Below are 24,993 nucleotides of genomic sequence, written 5' to 3'. Positions count from 1 at the left end.
AATTTAACAATTAACGTAAAGTGAAAATTAATTTTGTTAACGTCGGTGCTATTATCGCCGCCATCTTGTTTACATTGATTATGAAAAAAGTTTGGTCAATGTCATCTATCGAAAAATAACGAATGTCAAGATTAACTACTGGAAGTCCTCTCGACCAATCATATCAACATATTCCCTAATATGCAAATCATATAAGAATTATAAGGCAATAAATAGCTTATTGCTTTTCCTTTACATATTGTAGTATAATTTGCAATTAAAAATAAAATGTGAATTTTCATTTTGATGAACATCTTCTAAAGTTGAACATGTTAATTATAACACTTTAACAGGAACAAGACACACTGACTTTCACATGACATGTTATATTACCGTATAGCGGGTTTATTTTCGCAAGGCTTAATTTTTGCTTTTTTTTTCGCGGATAGAACAAAATAGCCCAAATAAATTCTGCCAATTTAAAAGTGCACATGCAAAGGTATTGATAAAAACTTTAAATCCGCCAAAATAATAGCCTCCAAAATATTTCGTATACCTAATTCAATGAAAATCGCAAAATTTTACAACTGCGAAAATAATCTGCATTACGGTATATTATTTATGTTTCTAGCCATGATATCATTTCTTGGATCCCTGAGTAATCTATCAAGAGGACTGAGTCATCTGAACATCAGTAATACAAAGTTAACAGGAAAAGGATTAAATAAAATATTTGAGTTAATGACACAACATGACTCAATCTTTGGTGGACTACAAGTACTGAATATCTCAGATAATTCAACTAAAGGAGAAGATTTACAGGTATAGTTGTAGAAAGGGGGGGGGGGGGCTAAGCATAAGGCAATAAAAAATTACATGTCTAAGGTAAACTTATAATACCTTGACCAAAATGAAAACAGCAAAAACAGCTGTACACTAAAAAAGACTATATATAAGGGAAAATAAATTCTAAAACTTGGTCTGGTTGTAAAACTAAAGACAGAGCAAGAACAATCTTCATACTTTCTTGGCATGAAGGGGTAAAAATACACTTAACCCTTTCAACGCTATACACGGCATATGCCGCGATGACGTACGCCGTTCGCCACTGCTATTCGCGGCATATGCCGCGATGAAAAAGGATTTTTCATAAGGACTCTTAAACCATTCGGTTTTCATTTGGGTTCTCTCTAATTTTTCCTCGTTTGAATCTAGGATATGCAAGGTCTCATTTGCGCTTGAAATCCCGGCAATTTTTATAGTAAAATCATGCAGTAGAAGGAAAATAGAAGGAAAATAAAAACAAATATTTTGACAAATGCAAATGGCGGAAATCGGAAACGAAGCTGTAAATATGGAAAAATTTCAGCATTTCCTTGGCGAAACTTACAACGAGGATTAGTTAAAAGGTTTCTTGTTATCTCAATGTGTTTATTACATAAAATTCGTGTGGGAAATATGATTTGATCGATCATTACAAGACGTAGAAAAAGGGGGGAAAACGGAGGTTGACTGAAATTTTTTAGGACGGAGCTATTTATTTGTGCCACGATTACATCAAACGTTATGTATGGTACAATACGCTACGGAATCGGGCAACTGGTGTCTTCTTTACAATATGGCAGATAAAACAACAAAATAAATGAAGACTAAAAGTAGTTTTTATTCAAAATTCAACACAAATGTAATAAATTACACCTTTTACCTGTTAATTACCTGAAAACGCAGGTAACCTGATAAAAATTTCAGTAAAATAATTGCCTAACATTACAGTTCATGCTCTCCTGAGCATTTTTCATGCAATAACTTTCTCTGTATCTCATATAATAAAAAAGATACAGCAGTCTGAAAAGGAAAATACTGTTCTAATGAATGTACTAAAAAAAAATGCAGCAGCAGCAGCCATTTTTCTATTTTTTTGTGTAGCGTTGAAAGGGTTAAGGGCTGTTCAAACATGAGACATATTCAGGAAATTAATATTAATATATGAAAAAGGAAGATATTTGTAAAAACTAAAATTCTGAGTATATTCTTCTATGAGACAACTATAACAGTCATCAAGTGTCATCCTTGAGTTCCTTGAAAGTATTAAAGTCAAAATGTGAAAAAAATAAAATAAATAGAATAAAAATATAGAGGATATTTTGTTTTTTACCTCATATTTCCAGAAATTTATTCTAAGAAAAATGAACACTAGTATTGTACTGTTGTAAGAAGGCTTAAGCTTGATAATTATATAAAACTGACAATCTATATTTACTTCTGATTTAGGGACGGTGCATTATTTATCAAGCAGGGGGGACCGGTGCAAATGGTAAGGGGACATGTACTTTTTTCAACGTGCAAAGTAGTGGGACCTGATGATTTTTCATTATCTTAATGCATGGGACATACACTTTTTTCAAATGCTTAAGTAGTAAACATTTTATTTTAATTAGCCCAAAAATACACACAAGAAACATTCAAACAGAAACAGAATATGATAAACAATTTTAGTTTTGACTGGTGTAGATCAGCCCATCTAACTAAATTAAATATTGATCTTACAAAATTCAAGCTTATTAGGTAGTTTGATTTATTGCTGTGAAATGAAAGAATTATTATATAAATTCAGATAGGCATCTTTAATTTTTTTTATAACTTTTTCAAATCAACTTGGATTTTCATCAAACTATGCAGCTATCTTAGATATATATTAAGCTTACTGAATCCCAGGTCATTTTGTTTTTTGTTGTATTGCTGTCAAATTCAAGAATTAAATCAATCTAGGTAAAAAAAGCCAGAATTTGCATTTCAAACAAAATAGAGATAGATAGTACACTTTAATTATTTTAATAACTTTTTCAAATCAACTTGGATTTTCATCAAACTATGCAGCTATTTTTGATATATATTAAGCTTACTGAATCCCAGGTCATTTTTGTTTTTTGTTGTATTGCTGTCAAATTTAACAATTAAATTGTAAAGTGTACTATCTCTATTTTGTTCGAACTGCAAATTCTAGCTTTTTTTACCTAGATTTATCTAATTCTTAAATTTGACAGCAATACAACAAAAAACAAAATGACCTAAGATTCAGTAAGCTTAAAGGGAAACTTCGCAAAAAAATCAAAAATTGATATTATGTTCATTCTGTATAAAAATGCTCAAATTCATAGATATTAAAGTTTTATTCCGCTAGATAAGCGATCACCATCGATTTTAAATTTAGAGTATCAATTCTCTGCGATCCGCCATTTTGTCTTCTTTCCCGATTAATAAAAACGATATGTCTACAAACCACAAAGAAACAAAACTACAGTAACTGATGTAGTCGTAATTGCGTGTCGATATCTTGTCAATCGTACGGTTGTTTTATCCGACTAACTAACTTGATACGAAAAATATTCTTACTTTTTTTAAATTACCATGGTCTGTTGTTTTTAAACTGTTGATATTGGAATTAGGTGAAAAGTCAAAGTTGAAATCATAAATAAGTGTTCCGTGAAAATTGTATTCGAAAATCTAATTTGTTCATAATTCTTTAAAGTAATAAACAAATATATTTTGATCTTCCCTCATCTGATCACCAGCATGGCTAAAGGTATTACTTCCAAAGGTATTGTGAGGAGTGTGAGGTGACAAGTCTAGGTATTCAAGCGATTTCCTGTCGGGCTTGCAAGTTCATGCATCGTTTCACTTCTGCAGGTATTGATCAGTGTACACGGCTGATAACTTATAACTTATAACTTTCCATTTTGAACTATCAGATGAATAATATACAACTCTGTCTTACTTGTCATTACTAAACTCATACGCTTGTTTATAAATAACATTTCTGGTGTAAAGAATATAATTCATAAACATATAAATAATACCCAAAAAATAAGATTTGATGAAATTAAAATCTATTTAAATATTTTTTCCAAGGGTGAATTTGGGAAAATGTAATATATAGTCATTGTCAATAGTGAAGGACAGATTGGAACAGACCAGAAATATTGATTTAAAAAAATGTACGCACTTGCCGACGATTCGTTTATACGACTGGATAGAAAGTTACGGAACTATAGCGCAATTTAAAATATATACATGTATACATTGAACATAAGAAAAAAACATATATTTTGAATAAATAGGGGTAAAAGTGTTGTAAATAGACTAGTCCACGTATGCCAACAGCATGTAATCATCGAATGTCGATAGACTATTGTATACCAGAAGAAGAAGAGAACCAATTTGATTTAAATACAGGTCGATGTATAACTTTTGCTTTGGTTCATTGAAGCTGTGGACCTAGTAAAATCACAGATTTATATTTCAATAAGATTGTTCTCGAACAAAGGAAGTAATTCGTCATCACAATTGTTATATATGCCACTGGACGAACACTAATTATCCCCAGGGAATGTGAATATTTTGCTGGGAAACTTTTGAGTATCAAAGTTTCAAATTAATTTCGGGATTTATTTTCTTTCTTGGTATTCAATAACAGAAAAAAGAATAAATTACTTGTTCGCTAAATAGGGGTATTCTTGTCAGATAAAAGACTTTTAGTTATATTTAAAAAATAGGGAAATATGACATTAAATTGGTTCTGTCTTTTTTTTAAACATCGTTAAAAAGATGTGTGTCTAAGGTGAACGCCACAAGAACCCTGTAATACTAGTACGAGAGTATAGCATGTAAACATTCCTTCTCAATAATATGGTTGTATTGGAAATCTTTTCATACAGATTGACAACTCATTGTCCGATATGCATGTAATATTTGCCACATGACGCCCATAGTTCTTTCTACCATCATCATCTTATTCTGTGATATTGCTGTAAACATCGATGGTTCACACCCAAACAAAATGGGAGTAATGGACCTTCAGAGCTTCTCCGTGTTATACACTTGTGAAATATATAGACGAAATTTCTGTATTGAAATGAATCTACATCTCACAAACAGGATTTTCAAATAACGATTGTGAGTAATCACCTTACAAACCAATATAAACGTATGGCAAGATATAACCATGAAGGAATTAAGTTTTTGTCAGACGCAAGAACTCATCACTATATATATCATAAACGTATACGTATATATATGCATACAGTTTCAAATATTAAGAACAAGCGGTCGATGTCGATAGTCTGTTTTCTAACTGTTCAGAGTTAGACATGTCACTTGTTCATTCTTGGAAGCCTTCATATTCCCCGTCTAACGATGGAAACTCTTTCTGATTGTGTTGACTATAAATGCTTGTATGGTAATTCTGTCGTTTATCTGTACAAGCGGTTGCATTTCCTCTCCATTCCCAACAAACAAACAAACAAAACGCCACTAGTCTGATTTCTCTGGAGCTCATCCTCAATGGCTCTTATACGTCAGGAAACTTACATGTATACTAATAATGATTGTTTCAAGAACAACGATGTATGGACGAACTATTATAAATTCGTCAATATCAGTTATGCATGACTAAAATATAACTTTTATTACAACTACTGTATTACTTATTTGGATTAATGACGGCTATCATGTTCAACATTGCACAAATATTATCATAGAATTTTAAAAAAAATCCTCAAAAATCCTCAAAAGAAATAATGCCTTAGCTTAGATAATTGATATTCTTTTCACAAAAAGTTCGTGTAAATGATTGTCAAATGAATTTAATTATGTAAGAATAAAATGTTAAAAAGAAACTAAAAAAAAATCATGCATGTTGTATGTTGTATTTTTTTGTCAATTAAAAACTTTAAAATTGCAATAGTTTTATTAGCATTTAAACACAGCCAGATTTGAATACAAGTTAAGAAATTCCGGTAAAGTCAATGATATCAAACAGATGTACAATGGTATATCAAATTGGGTAATATTGCATTTAGTTTTTATAAAAGATTAAAACTACTATTTTTTGCTTCATATTTGAATCTTTACGCCAATTGCCGCTAAGGAAGTAATCAAAAATTGTTTCCTTTTATTTTTATAAACTTTCGGAATTACGAATCTGAATTTTATTTTCAATTAATTTACACAATTTAATTATTGTATCTTTATTCTCATCGTGTATTAAATCTTAGTGTATTAACATCGTGACAGCATACTCTTTCTAATCCTTTCTGTTTATCCTTTCCAAATAACAACATTTATACCTGTGTACGCTTGAACTCACACCTGCGGCTAAATAGCTACAAGGTAAACGAATTGACCTCAAGCCGAGAAATATACAGTGACCTTTACAAAATAATATACACACTCTGCTCACACATTAGTTGCATTGAAATGATTATCAAAACAATAACGGTAAATAGAACTGAAATATTTTCAGTTCAATATCAGTAAAAATGTTCATTAAATATTTTATGAAAAAAATCTCAACAATAATTAATTAAATTTATTCAAAAACATTTACTAGAGATAATTTTATAGGAGTTTAATTCAATCAATACAAAACGGTATATGCATATTCATTTTCGTTCATTCTTATATTGTGGTTAATAACTTCGACCATTCGTCAGCTGTGCGCTTTTAATTACGTATATTGTCGATAAGCTATAAGAGTTAAACAGATTTTATTTTTTCCCAGAATTCAATAAATCGGGCTAATACGTCACGACCCACTCGAGAATTCAACCAAAAAAGTTACAAATACTTGATTTTCTCCGTTATTAGAAGGAATATAAATTTAAAACTTTGCAAATGTGTTTTTTATGTTAAGATGAACATAATTAGATGATAAGTAAAAAATCGCAGAATTTCCCTTTAATATATCTCTAAGATAGCTGCATAGTTTGATGCAAATCCAAGTTGATTTGAAAAAGTTATTCAAAAAATTAAAGATGCCTATCTTAATTGCAAATCCTAGCTTTTTTTTACCAAGATTACTTTAATTCTTAAATTTTACAGCAATACAACAAAAAACAAAATGACATGGGATTCAGTAAGCTTAATATATATCTAAGATAGCTGCATAGTTTGATGAAAATCCAAGTTGATTTGAAAAAGTTATAAAAAAAATTAAAGATGCCTATCTGAATTTATATAATAATTTTTATTTTTACCTATTGTAAAATTAAATTCTTTCATTTCACAGCAATAAATCAAACTACCTAATAAACTTGAATTTTGTAAGATCAATATTTAATTTAGTTAGATGGGCTGATTTACACCAGTCAAAACTAAATTTGAAGGTCAAGACTAGTCGAGAATGTTAAAATGATTGTCAAAAACATTTATATCACAATAAATATTGTTGCTTTACGTTATTTGAGGTACAGATTGTGTTTTTATTCACTCAATATATTCATGATATTCAATATATTCATGATATTCATGGGACACATACTTTTTGGGATACGATTGCTTTCAAGCAATCTGTAGACTTTTACTATTGGCTCTGAGCAATGCCCTCACGTCAACCGTTTTATTCTAAACACTAGGAACATCACAGATTCTTATGATTGTCTTGCTTTAAAAGGTAAAAACAAACAAAGGGATTGAACTTAAACAACTTTCCTATAATGTTCTTTTCATAATCTTCATGTTTGATAATTCCCTTGACTTATATGCGTGTTTTTAACAACACGGAAAATCAGAATTAAGCAGTATTTATATTTAGTGTTTTTATAAATTTAGAAACATGTCAGAGGGAATTCCCCAGTTTTGATAAAAATGCGAGTGTTCTCTGAATTCCGATAAATCTATTTCTGTCATATAAGAACTGAAGTGGAGTTTTTCTTATATGTTACTGTTATAAAACTGATGTTTGAGATTGTACTTCCATAAAGAAATAAAGAACCATCTAGGTCGTTTAATAAACATTTAATATACGTTCTTGCTCCAGGGTTTGTTTTGGTAATTATGCGCATGCGTATAGTTTTCTTCACTTCAAGGGGTATTAGATTGAATGGTTGCTCTGGATTCCCCACTCAATTAATTAATTTATAGCTCATTGGATCTTTTCTATGTATGTCTGCTATTGAGGGTTATTGTTGTTGAATAATTTGAAATCATTTGCATCATTTAAATTAAAATAAATGTATTCCACGTCGCCAAGTTGTTACTAGAACACCCCTTCAGGCGAAATGGAGTGTTCCATATTATCGTTTCGAGTTGTCTCCCTTCCGGAAGTAACTTCCGTGAATTCTGAATCAAAAACAAACACGTCGAATATGAGCTCGTTCTGTCAGAATAAACGTCGTATTATATTAAAAATGATCGCAATTTAAACCGAGGAATGTGTACGGAAAGGAGTCATGATCACTGACCCAAAGGAAATTAAATATTTAAAGAGTTAGGAATAGGGTTCCTCCTAGAATTAACATAAGAAAATAGGTGATAAGAATCGAAGTGAAAATACCTTCTCTCACTTGAGTCTCAGTGACTGGAAAGTTAACTTGGAATTGATAGTACAAATTAGAACACAATAGGCCTAAGTACATTGTTCATACACTTTTATTCGGGATTGGCTATATTCAGATTACGTAAATTAGTTTTGAAAATAATATTATCCAGCTACATGTATACATGTGTCAATGAAACAATGGCAATCGTATCCCTCAGAGCAATCTGCTCTTTGATTTAATGAATAGAGGTCATGGGACATAACTTTTTTTCCTATCACATCAGCATGGGACAATACTTTTTTCCAAACAGGTTTTGCGATTTGCACCGGTCCCCCCTGCTTGATAAATATTGCACCGTCCCTTATAATGTCAATTTTTATTAGTGTTATTAGTGTTATTAGTATGAAGATTCATTATTGATGTGATTAAGATGAAAGTTATATGCCAAGTATCAGTTAGGCCACGGTTTTTTAATTTGTTGGTTTACGGATTTTCCCCATGAAAAAGTCGGGTCGGTCGGTCGGGAAAAAAAAAAAGAAAAAAAATCATCTTTGAAGACAAAAAAATATGCAAAATCAATATATATTTCACCTTTCTAGCAATATGTTTGTTATGCTATTTTATCATCATTTCTAAAATTTTAGTTCGATGAAATATTATTGCTCAGCTGTTATAAACTACGCATGACATTGTCTAGTAATTTACAGTAAAAAAAAGGGGATGCACGGACAAAGACGAAATTAAATCATCATTTCAGAAACAAGAAAAATAGATTCGCGTAGCTCTTAATCAATTCCAGAAAACTTGGTAAATAATGATCTTCAAGCACGAAAACTGAAAAAGAATAAAAATGCAGAAACGTCGTACGAAAATAAGTTTCAACACACGTGTCAAAAACCTAATAGAATCGTCCACTGGAAAAACGATATCGGGTTAATCTGTTGTCTTGCATTCCCGTTTTTTTATCCAAATGAACGACATTTTTTTTTATTACCTATAAAAACAAGAAAATTCCTAATGATTTGTTAATATTCAGTTCTTTAATTTGATGCCTTCACCCTGTCCACATTTGGACAAGTCTATTTGAGTATTTCTATGAGATGATGCATCTTACGGACTGATGACAAATAAGGTAAACGAACTTATTGTGTAATTGGTTTTAAACACAAGTTTCGTTCCGCAAAATTATTTGCGACAAACGACATTTCAAGGTCAGTTATAATTGATTTGTCTATATTTAGAAACGTAAACTGGAAGGTTTTTTTTTTTCACACCAGAAAGTGTTGTCAATTTTGTTAGTGATTAATGCATTTCATTTCAGGAAAAAAAATATTTTAATTATTTTTCAGGGATAATGCATTTGTTAAGGTCGGCGGGAATAAAAAAGCGTGAAAATTGAATTTTATTTTTATTCTGGAAATCAGCAAAATCGGGTCGGCGGATCCGTAAACCAATAAATTAAAAAATCCTGGCCTTATAATGATTCAACTCAAATACTCAATAGACTTTGTATTTCCATTCTTGATTTTATCTTAACACAATTATGAATTAATTATGAAACAGCAATATTAAAATGATGATTTTTTAACTTTCAGAACATGTACAGATTCCTGGGTAATCCCAATAATATAACACATCTAGATTTATCTGGAATAGAATGTGCCTTAGAAAATGTAAGTAGACCAGTCATGTATTTAGGATTTTTAAGTGTTTTATTTTCTAATAGCAGGTATTTTATGATTAGTTTACTTATTGGTTAAATCCTTTCAATGTTTGCTGTTGAAAACCCAGCAGAAGTTTTACTGTTGCAAATCGAGCCTGACAAAATTAATGCTATTAAAAACCAAAATCCCATATATAGTTCTTTGTTTTTGAAAGCCTTGTGATAAGTTTTAGCTATTGAAAGGGTACCAAGAGTACAAAATTTGGCACAATCATCATTTAGTTTGGTTCTTCAATAAATTTAATCATTTTATAACATGAAAAGAAAAATACAAATATTGATACAGCAAGACAAAAACAAAATAGAATACGTTATGGATTAAAATCTTAACCATAAAAGTCAAAGCCAATTGTACCGAAAGGTTTTCAAATGTTGTTGAAACAGAAATACATTTGAACAATACAAATCCAGAGATTGTGGACATTTTGACTTGGTGAGTATCTAGATAATTAAAACTTGTATTATGTAATCTGACACATATATATTAATCTGATATTGTTGTCAATCATATTGAAATTGCAATATGACAATAAATGTACTAAATGCACGCAATAATTTCTGAAGTTAGAGCACCTAAACCCTTGGTTAGGTTATAAGTGTAAGAATTGTTAACATGCTACACATACTTTTATTATAATTATTGTGTATTTTCAGTTGATGGTTGCATTACAGAGGGGATGTACAAGTTTAACACACTTGTACCTGTCCAGAAATGTGTACACACATAAAAAGAAGGAAATAGCTGTACAGCCTTCATGGAAACAGTTTTTTGCCAGCACCTGTAGTTTAGAATATCTAGATATGTCATTTTGTAAAATACCAGTTGATGCTTTAAAGTAAGTCTCACCAACCTAATTTCAATTGTTTGTTTTAAATGTATGTCATTGCTGTAAATGATAAAATGATATCATACAAATTTATCAATAGTAAAAGTAAAATAAAAAAAAGATACAGAACGCTGAGGAAAATTCCAAATGGAAAGTCCCTAATCAAAAGTAAATTATCAGTCTAAAAATAATTGAAAACTCGCAATAAGGTTGATGTTTGTGTGACGAAGTCATTAATGGATAAATATATTTTATTACGTAATTACAAAGTCAAGAAAGATTCTAAAGTTCAAATGTTCGAATGTTCACAAACTGTCTTTAAAGTTGAATTGTTCGAATGTTCAATATCTCACACGGGCACGTGATCGTATAGTTTCAATCCTGATGGAGTACGTTTGGATATTAAGCGCATATGTTCCAGCCTACCCACGAGGGGGGAGACCTTGGCGGAATCTCCGGTACCAATCTCTTGTACCAATCTGTCCTGATCGAATTGTGGTCTCATCGAATTCTATTCAGAGATCTTATATAGTCCAATGGTCCATACAAATGTCTATAGCTGTAGGCCGGTTACATAGTCGTCTGGTTATCGAGTAATAATTATATGTGGTTAATTGTCAAACTATGCAATTAACCCCTGAAGGATACATGTTATTTCACAGTAGACATGGTCATTTATTGGCTGCAGGGTATATGTCTATAATATTTGAACAGATCGTTATTAAGTGTCCAAAGCGTACATGATTGTCATTGAATTGTTTAATTCCTTTTTAATAAATTTCCTAATTAATACTCCTTGATAATTAATAATATGAAACACAATTGTGTTACATTTGTGCCTTTTCTCTCTCTTAAAATCAGCCTTCAGAAATGTTTTATTTTATTAAGGTAGGAGAAATCTGTATGATGAGTCTTTTGTAAAATGCCTTTCTTTTGCATGTTTGAATTGGTATAGTAGAATTAGTCTCATGAAAATATTAAAGTAAGCAATGAAAACAAGTAGTTGATGGAATTTGTAATACATGTATAGAATAAGCCTTAATGTAATTGTATGAGACAAATTTCAGTTGTCATAAAACATATACTCATCATACACCAAACCTTCATCAAGTACCCCTCATTAGGTACCCCTCATAAGGTACCCTAGAAATCAGGATACCAGATACATAAAACATATACTCATCATACACCAAACCTTCATCAAGTACCCCTCATTAGGTACCCCTCATACGGTACCCTAGAAATCAGGATACCAGATACATAAAACATATACTCATCATACACCAAACCTTCAAGTACCCCTCATCAAGTACCCCTCATTAGGTACCCCTCATAAGTTCCATAGAAATCATGAAACCAGATACATAAAATTATTTACAAACATCAAAACAACTTCAAACTTAAACAACATCCTGAAAAATAAAAAATACTGTAAACCAATGTATTTTGCGAGTGAATTATTTGTTATGACTTTCAAAAGTGAAAAAATAACACCAATATAAATCGTTACATTATATTTACAACTTGGTTCTTTCATTATCTAACAATATCAAGTGAATTTGAAAATCGCAAAATTAAACCAGTGGGAATTAGGATAGAAATTGTGATAAATGCTTCCCTTTCTTCTATGAATGAAGACAAAGATTAAAGTATTGATTTTCTATTACAGAGAACTAATGTTGGGAATTTCTAGTAATATGCATTTGACAAACCTCCAGTTAAATGTGGCGGGTAACGATTTCCAACAATCAGGATCAATGAATATAGAGAGTACCATAGCTAATATACACAATATAGCTAGCTTAGACATCAGTAATAATAGTAAGTATGACCTTTGACCTGGTAATGACCTCTAACAGTCAGGTTCATAGCTAATATACACAATATAACTAACTTAGACATCAGTATTAATAGTAAATATGACCTTCGACCTGGTAATGACCTCCAACAGTCCGAATCATATAGCTTAAATCTTAAACATGAGCAATAATAGTAAATTTGACCTGTCTTTCATCTCATTGTAAATTTAATGATTTCCAGCAGACTGGCTCATAGACAGAAAGTATAAATTGCATCAAACAGTATTGTTAGTGTAGCAATTTCACATTTTTGCCATTTTCCTTTAAAAGAGGGACAAAAGATACCAGAGGGACAGTCAAAGTCATAAATCGAAAATAAACTTGACAATGCCATGGGTAAAAATCTTCTTTGTCACAATGCTTATGTTATTATTTCACAGTAAGAACTGTTTTGAAGGACCAATGTATATAGAGAGTATCATAGCTAAAATATGAAATTAAAATAGATATCAAATGTCCACTTGCATATTGATTAACTTCAATTTTAGAGAGAGAGGCAAATAATGTTTAGATTAATTTAGATATATAGAAGTTTGAGAATTTCTGATCATAGTAAATTAAAGATGAAATGATGATAGATAGATCAGAAGACCATTACAATTTTGTGCTGTTCTTCATCTTGATGGTTACATTATATAAACAATAATGTGAGATAAATATGCACATTTCAAATAGATACAAGGTACTTATAAAGCTGGCATTTATACTTTGATTTTTGTGTGTGTTCTCCATTCAAGTTAATAATACAGGGCAAAAATTCTGAGATAACTGTATTGTATTTTAAGCTCTGACAGCATCAATTGGGGATTTGATGGTCGCAAATTAAGTTTACTGGTGACGCGTTAGCGGAGACAGTAAACGGGTATTTTCGACCATCAAATCCCCAATTGATGCTGTCGGAGCTTAAAATACAATATTGTTATCTCCATTCTAATGAAACTAACTGAAAACAACGTTAAAACATGTATTTAAAGTTTGCCATATGCCGTCTGCGCTTGCGTGTACGTCCCATAGCATCAATTGTCAATTGATACCATGTAAATATGTGACGTTATCCAATCAAAATGAATGTTGCATATTTGTTGCATTAGGATAAATGATATTTGAATTCTGCTAAAGATTTATGACATATAAGTATTTAATGGTGATAACTTATTTCTATCTTTTTTGTAGATTTAGACCATGGATTGGCAACACTGTTACCATGGATAAAAACAAACAAAAGTTTAAAACGTTTGTCAATAGGCAGAAACTTTGAACATGTAAAACAAAAGTAAGCACAAGATTCTATTCCTTTATAGCACTGTTCAAACAAATTTCTACAGTGTTTTTTGTATCAATTTCTTTTGTCCACCTACCAATAACTTGTTAATTTTATTGCATATTTAAACTACCCCAACAGCTATTCAAATATTAGATTTTGATAGTAAAAACATAGAACCAATTTGAAATTTAAATTTGGGCTGTTGCAGAAGAAAGGGCTTGGTGGAGGGGGCATGGAAAACACACTGTTTAGACCCAACAAACTACTCGTAGTATAACATTTTCATTTTATTATGTAAAATGCAACCATTAATCTATTTGTGTTTCTTCCATAGCCCCCTCCATGGAGGTGATCAATTTTTGGACAACCCTTACTAGTACTAAGAGCTGGTTATAATATTTTTCAGTTTTATACATCAGTAAAGAAATTCAAATTTAAAGTGAACATTAATTGAAATTTTGAATTCTCTACATGTTTTAAATTATTTTCAGACAATTACCGACAGTTTTAGATGGAATAGTACAACTTATACAGGATGAGGATTGTGTAAGTTAACATAACCAATACTCTCTGTATTAAAAGTTTGCTTCTAAAAACAGTAGAGGAGAGATTACTTATTTCTGGTTAATGATTGATCAAATGCATCATTAAGGTGTTCATGTACATAAAAAGTAGAATTTTATCTTTGTGGAATACTGTAGATTCATTTATTTTTGTGAGTACTAATTTTCGTGATTTGAGGAAAACTTGCATATTCTTGAGAATTTAATTTTGTGGTTTTGACAAAGTCTGCATACATTCCTTTAGAAAATTTGCAAATGGTTGAATATCTTAATTAGTTGTTCCCTTGTACCTACGAAATCCACGAAAATTGGTATCTAAAGAATGTTAATGAATCCACAGTATAGAAATGGTATACTGACATAAGAGGTCTCTAAACACATAAGCTCCTAACAAATTTCACCATTTTGCCTCTGATGAAGGTCCCCTTTGGACCAAAACCATTCAGGCTTTGAAACATCACCTGGCACTGTTAATAATGTGTATTGGTATATTCTATATTTTTGTGCTTTAGCATTTTATCTTTGATAGAATATTATTCTCTGGAGTAGGTTTATTTTTGACAGTGAACAGAAACAAATGAGACAAACAAATGTTATTGACATGGAACAGTCACATACACAATATTGCAATTATTGTTATAAACATTTGGTACTTTACTTTATTAGTGAAATAGCTTGTTACCACAGTTTTTATACAAAGTTAATGTGTACAAATAATATTATTGTAGGATTTAGAATCTCTGTCTCTGGCTGACTCCAAACTAAAACATCATATATCACTCGTCATCAATGCTTTAGGCAGTAATGGGTCTCTTACAGAACTAGATATAAGGTGAGTTGAGTATTTTAAGAGTCAGTACTAGGCACATAATCGTTACTAGATCATCATGAAGCAGACACAAATTTGAAGTTGACAATGTTCAAACAATCTTCACTGTGCTTGGTATGAAAGCAGATGTAAAACTCATATATATGTCAACACCCTGACTTGGAATACAGGATGATAAAATAAGTCAATTTTGCGTTTAGCAGGCAATTTGAATGAAGCTTGTTAAAAGCTCAGCAATACTAGAAAGAAGAACTTTAATTTGTCATACAACTAATTGTAATGCATACACATAGTATTACGTAGTACAGTGAAGCTTCTTTAAACTGGCCCCTTTGAATATTGGTTCTCCCCCATACCTGCCGATTCAAATTCAATTAAATGGTCATGTAACCTTATTAAACTGGCCACCCCTGTAAACTGGATACCAGCTGGTATTTTTGTATTTAGATACTGATAATAATCAATAAAATGTAACCTTTTAAAACCAGCCTTGTCATCTGAAATCACTGATCAGGACATATAATTGATAAGTAAACAAAAGATAATCGGTCAATCAGGACACCTAATGTTTTATATTGGTAACATAAATTAGAAAATATGCTCTGTTGGCAAGCCTTACATGTAAAATTTGGAAAATTGTCATACACATGATCATGTGTGCTGTCTGTGTATACATTATTGTATCTGTAAGTTGTAAATTTCTTTGATTCCAGTGGTAATCAGTTTGGAGATTTTGGTGCTAGAATGTTAAGTAAAGCTTTACAGATAAACAACAAACTAAAGACCATTATCTGGGACAAGAATGGTGTCACTTCACAAGGCTTTGAAGATGTAGCTGATGCTTTAGAAAAGTAGGTCATTGTGACTGTATTTTACCTTATGTTTGAATCTTAAAAAATTGTATATATTTATACATTGGAAAAGTAAGAAACAAATATAATGCTATTTTATTTTTTGTTTAGATAAAACCAACATGCGAATATAAAAAAGAAGATATGGTATGATTGTTAATGAGACAACTGTCCACAAGAGACCAAATGATACAGAAATTAACAACTATAGGTCACCGTACAGCCTTCAAAGTTGAGCAAAGCCCATACCCCATAGTCAGCTATAAAAGGCCATGAAATAACAATGTAAATTAATTCAAACATGAAAAATAACGGCCTAATCTATGTTCAAAGAGTGAACAAAAAACAAATATAAAACACATAAACAAACAACAACCACTAAATCACATGCTCCTGACTTGGGACAGACACATACATACATAATGTGGCAGGGTTAAACATGTTAGCAAGATCCCAACCTCTTATTACCTGGGACAGTGATGTAACAAAGTGGAAAGGGATTAATATAAGTTGCATAAACTTGTTTCCCAATCTACTATAAATAAATATGTTTAAACTAGTGATGTAACAGTACAACATAAGAACAAACTATAAAACTCAGTTGAAAAAGGCTTAACTCATCAGATGAATAAAAATACAAATACTACAAATACAATTGGATACTTTATCATTCCAACAACAAAAAGACAATAAGTACAGATCTGAGAGTACTTGCAGTTTTTTGACAGCTAGTTCAAATTCACTAACAACTAATAAAAAAATTGTGCATCAAAGACTAAAGCCTTCTTTCTGAAATCTACCTTGAAAAGAGAAGAATATTTAATGTCTACATAAGTTAAAATCAAAATATACAACAGGACTTTCATTATTTACTATTTGGAGAAGCATAAAATAACATAGATTTGTATTGTCTCTTGACAATTTGAAATGAATGCTTAAAGGTAAGACTTATGTATGAATCGCTTATCTTTTTTTAAGGAATTTCACAATGAAGAAAATGCCTACACCAGTAAATGATATGGTTCTGGCTCAACAAAGAAACCCTGAGAAAACTGAAGCAGCAATACAGAGGGTAGGTTCTATCTCACCACTTTATGTTGGGGGAAACAGACAGTTTTATAGTTATTCATATTTTTATGCAGTTAAGCTGCATTATGCGAGCACCCTAGATTTGTGTTCTACCCAATAAATCCTGAAATACTTGCCATTGTTATTATCTAGCTTGCTACTATGTTATATATAACTAATTGAACACTTTTTTAATACTTTTTATTCTGGATTACAAAAAAAAATGACCAGAAAAACCTTAAATGATCGTCGATTTATCCAAAAGTTTTAAAGTTACACATAGGAAGTAGTGCTTATTAAGAATCCTTGTGTAGTTCATTATGACTTGTGCTTTCAGCTAAGATGTCAAAGAACAATTGTATGAAATATTTAATCGCCGAAAATCTCTTAAGACAAGTAGTTTAGATTTCCCAAATGACAAAAGTCGTAGGAATATTGTTTGTCATCAATACGTAGTACAACTACGTCAGTAGTCTATTATATAATAAGTTCAACTGTTCATGCTGTTGGCGGCAATTTCAAATTAGAAAAAGAAATTTTCGTAGCTTTTCAATTTGGAGGCAGGTGTGCAAATTAGAGTGGTCCGAGGTCCGCGACCTTCCACTTTTGCAAGCGGAATTTCGACTAGGATAGTTGGTTTCTAGCTACGCCCGACGTAGTTACCTTCCATTTGAAAGAAAATAAGAAATTACTTTGAAAACCTTTTCACCATGTTCACCAAAGTCTCCAATTAAACGAGCTAAAAACTTATTTTTATCATTATTATTCATGACGGCGATGTTCATTTTGTTCAACTGCTAGCTTTATACAGAAAATCGCCGACAAATATTGTATAAATTCGAGTAAAATCGTATCTGATTGACAAAAACAACATTGTAAACACATAACAATGGCGGCCGTGAAGACAAAATTTTACAAAATCGGATCCGATTCCGGAAGCGGATAAGGGTAATTCCGGGTTTGGCGATCTTTTACAAAATAAATCCAAGCAGGTGAAAAAAATACATCTATGCATGGTAAATGAATATAAACACTAGTATTGTAAACTAAAATATATATGTAAAAGAAAGCAGAAAAATATTTTATTCAGAAACTCAAAATTACTTTTTGACAAATTTTAATTTAAAAATCCAATACAACGTGACAGCTGGGAACAGTATATCTAACAATATACATGTTCATGGTCACAGTCTAAATTTTCTTTATAAATGATAAATGATGATAATGCATGTGAGATGCTTTTAAAGTGTAAACATATTACTGCAATTTCGAGGGGTTATTTGTTTTTTCTCAATTTGAAGGATCAATTAAAGTAGCTGAAAGTTTCTTTCTTTATTTTCACAAATAATGCAACTATATTATATATACCTTAATGTAAGTAAATCATATGATATATAGGTGGCATTCTTTGGGCAACTCTACCCCTTCCTGTTTGATAACTTGGAAACGGTCGAGCTCCCCACCCCTAAACCATATGAGGGGCAGATCCAGGATTTTAGGTTAGGAGGGGCGCAAACTTAAATTTTCACCGAGCAGAGCGAGGTTAAAAAAAAATTGAGGTAAAATTATCGGAATATTCTTTATTAAGCTGAGAACAACCCATGCTTTGCAAATTTAAGGGGGGTGCAAGCCCGCAACCCTCCCCCGTCTGAATCTGCCCCTGCATATATTCAAGTATAGGACAATATAAATAAAAAAATGAAATATAGGGGGAGTCCCTGGAGTTACCCCACCCCCTCCTGTTTGAGAACTTGGAAATGGTCGAGATCCACACCCCTTAACCATATATATTCATGTTTGTGACAATATGAAAAATCAAATGAAATATAGGAAGAGTCGCTAGGGGTCACCCCACCCCTCCTGTTTTAGAATTTAAAAATGGTCGAGATCACCACCCCTAAACCATATATATTCATGTATGGGACAATATAACAAATCAGATGAAATATAGGAGGAGTCCCTTGGGTCTCCCCACCCCTCCTGTTTGAAAATTTGAAACCCATTGAGATCGCCACCCCTTAACCATATATATTCATGTACAGGACAATATAACAATTCAAATGAAAGATAGGGGAGTCCCTGAGGTCACTGTTCACCCTCCTGTTTGAGAACTTGGAAATGGTCAAGACCCTTACCCCTAAACCATATATACTCATGTATGGGACAATATAACAAATCAAATAAAATATAGGGGAAGTCCCTGTGGTCATCCCAACCCTCCTGTTTGAGAACTTGGAAACGGTCGAGATCCCCACACCAAAACAATATATATTCATGTATGGGTCAATATAACTAATTAAATGAAATATAGGGGGAGTCCCTGGGGTCACCCTACCCCTCCTGTTTGAGAACTTGGAAACCAATGAGATCCCCACCCCTAAATCATATATATTCATGTATGGGACAATATAACAAATAAAATGAAATGTAGGGGAAGTCCCTAGGGTCACCCTACCCCCCCCCCCCCCCCCCCCCCCAGTGGCGGATCCAGAAATTTTCATAAGTGGGGCCCACTGACTGACCTAAGAAAGGCCCGTTCCAGTCACGCTTTAGTGATTCCCTATATAAGCAACCAATTTTTTTCCTAAAAAGGGGGGGGGGGGCCGGGCCCCCTGCCCCCCTAAATCCTCTGCCTACCATACCTGTTTGAGAACTTGAAAACCGTTGAGATCCCCACCCCTAAATTATATATATTCATATGTATGGGACAAAATAACAAATCATTTACATTTACTATGGGCAGGTCAGTCAGACCTCACCTTTGATCCCTGTTGTGAACATTTGTCCGATTCGTGTCTCATAACTTTTGTACTATAGAACACAAACTCAGTTTTCTTTCCAGGGAAACCAGTCCATTCATACTATTACATGTTCATACTAAGTCAAATTGAACTTCTAGCAGTCAAATAAAACCAAGGTTAACTACCAAGTAGAACAACTGCAATCATTGGGAACTTGTACCACTGCAGACTCACCATAAAAAATATACATTGATATATGCATTGCTTTTGAAACCTTGATAACATATAAATTATTTGCCTTAATAAATAAATCATTAGATAAACATGAATGTACTATATATGAATGTTTAATGTTGAGGCAACATTGCCACAGTTTTCATAATTACGGTTGCCTTGGTTTTTGGTTAACTGCCTCCAGCGCTTACAGCGCTTTGATTCTGTGTTCATAGTAATTTTGATTTGTTATGCGTTATACAATTTGTTTTTTCTTTGTAGAGTTAAAGGCTTATGACATTTTGGTTATATTAATACAGGAAAATCATTTATAAAATTGATTCTTTGTGCCAACTTCAGAAAACATTACACTTCAAATATTTGATTTGATTTATGTGTCAGTTTTATTATATAATGATTGCAGATAGAAGCACTGTTACAGAGAAACCACAGTCCACAGAAATACCTGGTTAATCGTGATTATAAGATACAAGGGTGTTATCTCAGCTCTACACAACAGGTAGGAATGTAATTATATTCCAAGAATTAAATTACTGAGTATTCATCATGACCTACATGGTTTTTTATGAAATGTATATTTGAACCACAAATGTAAGTGTTGTAAAAATGCAAATTTTCTTTTTGCATTATATGCAGTATTAGTAAAAACCATCAAGCAAGAAAAATGCCAAAATAACATGCATAAATACAAATAACAAATGCTTTAAACAAGTGAAAAAGTCTTTAGTAGTAGATAAAGAAAAGTTGGTGACGCAAATTTATAATGTATTATAAATAAAAAAAATTGTTATTAATCTCATGTTACAATTTCACTTTGCAATTTTCTTATTTTGATTACTATAACATTACTGAAAAAAAGTTAACAATTACATTTCTGACTCATTAGGTTACAATTACATTACTGACACATTTGACTACAATTACAGTACTGACACATTTGATTACAATTACATTACTGACACATTTCATTACAAGTATATTACTGACAAATTTCATTAAAATTATATTACAGACACTTTTCATTACAATTACATAATAGACACATTTCATTACAATTACATTATTGACACATCTCATTACAATTACACCACTGACACATTTTATTACAATTACATTACTGACACATGTCATTACAATTTCTTTACTGACACATTTGACTACATTTACATCATTCACATCTCTAATTTTACAAGATCTTACTAAGTGTAGAAAAATTGTATTGTAGATGGTTGACAGATTGGTTGTACAAGTCCAGGACACAGTAAATGCTTTACAGATGACCCCATCAGTTGATGATTATAATATTTATACTGTTTTATTGTAGATGGTTGACCGATTGGTTGTTCAAGTCCAGGACACAGTAAATGCTTTACAGATGACCCCATCAGTTGATGATTATAATATTTATACTGTTTTATTGTAGATGGTTGACCGATTGGTTGTACAAGTCCAGGACACAGTAAATGCTTTACAGATGACCCCATCAGTTGATGATTATAATATTTATACTGTTTTATTGTAGATGGTTGACCGATTGGTTGTACAAGTCCAGGACACAGTAAATGCTTTACAGATGACCCCATCAGTTGATGATTATCAACAAGACATAGATGTAGCCAATGGATTTGTTAAGGATGCCAACACTTCACAACTGGTAAGATATTTTAAATCCTTACAGGTTGTTCCATGAAAACATACATGGTACCCAGGGAAGGTACTTTGAAAGTAGATTAATCTTTCAGAAGATCAATTTACAAGAAAGTAATTCATATCCACTCCTAGTTTAGATTTCAAAGTGCCTTCCTTTGGTCCCATGCATGTCTATGCATGTCTATGGAACAGCTGTTGTGTACAATTAATTAATAACTCTTTTTATAATTTTTTAAATAGAACTATAATTTGTGTTTTTCATTGAAGTACTCATTTGTAGTAAAAAAAAAATTTAATTGTTTTTCTATGTATAATGAAATTATATATTGTGTACTTGGTAAAAAACAAAAGTGTCTTCAGTCTATTACTCTGTTATTTTCTTTCTTTTATAAGGTACAAGTACCAAGTGTGTGCACCTTATAGTTTAATATTAAGTACAAAATTTGCAAAAGTGTCCATATGATACCAATTTAATAAATTAGATGTCATGTCTAGAAATGAACATTGTATGAATTATGAATATATTGAAACATTTTACGTTTAGCTTCTGCCTCAGTTACAAGATGTAGCTGATAAATCAACAGGGGAAGATAACCCAGTAGGTAAACGTCTCAAGGAACTCTCAGATGACCTGAAGAAAGTTCTTGATAATCAAATGAAGGTTTGTATATTAAATGTAAATGTTATAAGGAATAATATTTTATTATTTTTTGGTAGGTTTGTAGATATATCATATGTAAATGTATTAAGGGATTACTATTTATTTATTTGTTTGGAGAATGGTTACACCTTTTCTGTTATTTAAAAGATTTAGTGAAAAGACCATGTCAGTGTTTCAAAATCCTCACGAAAAGACCTACTGCCTGACAGAACAAATTTTTGACAGTGAAAATATTTTGATTTTGATCCTGGTTTTCCGTCATAAAGAGGCTGGGATAAATAAGATCAAGGCTACATATTATGTTCTTTTAAAATATCTTTGTATCTTCTTGAAGGTTACTTCTTATTACAATAAACAAATATGGTATTATATATTGCCTAAGAAACAACACTGTCAGAGACTGAATTACATAAAAGTTTACAACTATAGGTCACTGTACAGCCTTAAACAATGAGCAAAAACCATCACAAATGTTAAACAATTCAAATGAGAAAACTAACTGCCTGATTTATGTACAAAGCAATGAAATAAAAACAAATATGATTTCAGCAACCTGTTTTAACCTTCTTTAAAAAAATTCAGCATATAGATCTAACATAAATGGCTTCTAGAATGCTTATTCAAGATATATCTATTTTGAAAAATAACCTCTGTCTGTTAAATGTCCATTCATGTTTCATCACAACAATCTACCTAATTATTTTCAGAAAACAGTTGAAGACATGTTAGAATGTACAACCAAACAATTTACTGCCATAACCAAAGATAAGGTAAGTCAAACATATAAATTTATTATTGATTGGAGCTCGAATTCAGCTGTGAGATGAGAAATTGATTTCAAAATGTTTTCCATAAGGATTGTGCATTACATATTACCAGAAATGGATTAATAATGGACTAACTCAAATTGGAATAAACATTCTTATAAATATATGTAGCTATAAGAGGGAGAATCAGGGATCTCCATCGCCTGTTTAATGATGGTGCACCGCCATCGTTCAAGTATCTTGTGCCATCTTCAAATGACCTGCGTCATTGTTAAATTGTCTTCCACCATCGTTCAAAACTTTTACCGTTTTTTAGCTCACCTGGCCCAAAGGGCCAAGTGAACTTTTCCCATCACTTTGCGTCCGTCGTCCGTCGTTAACTTTTACAAAAATCTTCTCCTCTGAAACTACTGGGCCAAATTAAACCAAACTTGGCCACAATCATCATTGGGGTATCTAGTTTAAAAATTTGTCCGGTGACCCGGCCAACTAACCAAGATGGCCGCCATGGCTAAAAATAGAACATAGGGGTAAAATGCAGTTTTTGGCTTATAACTCAAAAACCAAAGCATTGAGAGCAAATCTGACAGGGGTAAAATTGTTTATCAGGTCAGAATTTATCTGCCCTGAAATTTTCAGTACAATAATGTTCAGCAAAATAAGTTTTTCAAATAAGTCAACATGACCGAAATGGTCAATTGACCCCCTAAGGAGTTATTGTCCTTTATAGTCAATTTTTAACAATTTTCATAAAATTTGTAAATTTTTATTAACATTTTCCACTGAAACTACTGGGCCAAGTTCATTATAGATAGAGATAATTGTAAGCAGCAAGACTGTTTAGTAAAGTAAGATGTACAAACACATCACAATCACCAAAATACAATTTTGTCATGAATCCATCTGCTTCCTTTGTTTAATATTCACATAGACCAAGGTGAGCGACACAGGCTCTTTAGAGCCTCTAGTTTAAGCCCAACGCCATTTTTTAGCAATTATAATCAAATGCATGTAATTGCATACTCCTAAGGCTTTTTTTACATTACATGTATAATCCAATACAGTTCTAACGCCTGAGGGATATCTGGATTAAGATCGCCAATCACTTGTACATGAGCTTGTACAGGTAGATCAACAAACCAGACAGGAGAATACTATCTGAAGATAGACGATTCATTGATCAAATTATTCAAAGTTTCAGTAAATGCTTATGATAATTTAGATTAAATAAATAAATTAATAATCCAGTTACAAAGAACAGTTTAACAAGTCCACATGCTTTTATTTTGACTTACGCAATCAGCTTCCCCCTTTTTTAAGAAGAACAAAATAAGACGTAAAACATTTATTTCATTTCATCCCAAATAACTCTAGTACTGCTGTAATGATTATATAGAATTACTTTAAAAGTTAAAAAGTAAAAACTTAAATATTTACTGTGAAGAAATATCGTATCCGAATTCATTTCGTAGTCTACAATTAAATTGATGCATCCGCGTTTCCGGTTTATATCCAGACTCGAAAGATGCATGTTGCATAGCATCAATTTGCTTGATAAAGTCATTAAAACCCTTTTCATTTGTCAACTTTTGCTTTACAAATCTCTGCAACGTTTTACATAACCCGTACGAATCCTTTTGATGTTGCTGCATATCAGCC

At 31.8% G+C, this 24,993-nt stretch overlaps 1 protein-coding gene across 4 annotated transcripts in view; it reads left to right on the top strand.

Annotated features, from left to right (window-relative positions):
- The window catches only part of LOC143078885 (F-actin-uncapping protein LRRC16A-like), an 81,683-nt gene that overhangs the window by 21,932 nt on the left and 34,758 nt on the right, over positions 1–24,993 (top strand). For all 4 annotated transcript variants that reach the window (XM_076253915.1, XM_076253914.1, XM_076253912.1 and 1 more), the window contains exons 12-24: positions 611–801; positions 9,893–9,970; positions 10,675–10,856; positions 12,517–12,668; positions 13,880–13,979; positions 14,462–14,516; positions 15,262–15,365; positions 16,076–16,213; positions 17,192–17,285; positions 20,660–20,755; positions 21,779–21,910; positions 22,451–22,567; positions 23,275–23,337. In XM_076253915.1, coding sequence (XP_076110030.1) covers positions 611–801; positions 9,893–9,970; positions 10,675–10,856; positions 12,517–12,668; positions 13,880–13,979; positions 14,462–14,516; positions 15,262–15,365; positions 16,076–16,213; positions 17,192–17,285; positions 20,660–20,755; positions 21,779–21,910; positions 22,451–22,567; positions 23,275–23,337 — 1,502 coding nt within the window. The remainder of the gene's footprint in view (positions 1–610; positions 802–9,892; positions 9,971–10,674; positions 10,857–12,516; positions 12,669–13,879; positions 13,980–14,461; positions 14,517–15,261; positions 15,366–16,075; positions 16,214–17,191; positions 17,286–20,659; positions 20,756–21,778; positions 21,911–22,450; positions 22,568–23,274; positions 23,338–24,993) is intronic.

The sequence above is a fragment of the Mytilus galloprovincialis genome, chromosome 6 (genome assembly GCF_965363235.1).
Source record: "Mytilus galloprovincialis chromosome 6, xbMytGall1.hap1.1, whole genome shotgun sequence".
NCBI lineage: Eukaryota > Metazoa > Mollusca > Bivalvia > Mytilida > Mytilidae > Mytilus > Mytilus galloprovincialis.
This window is presented reverse-complemented; position numbering and strand designations above follow the sequence as displayed.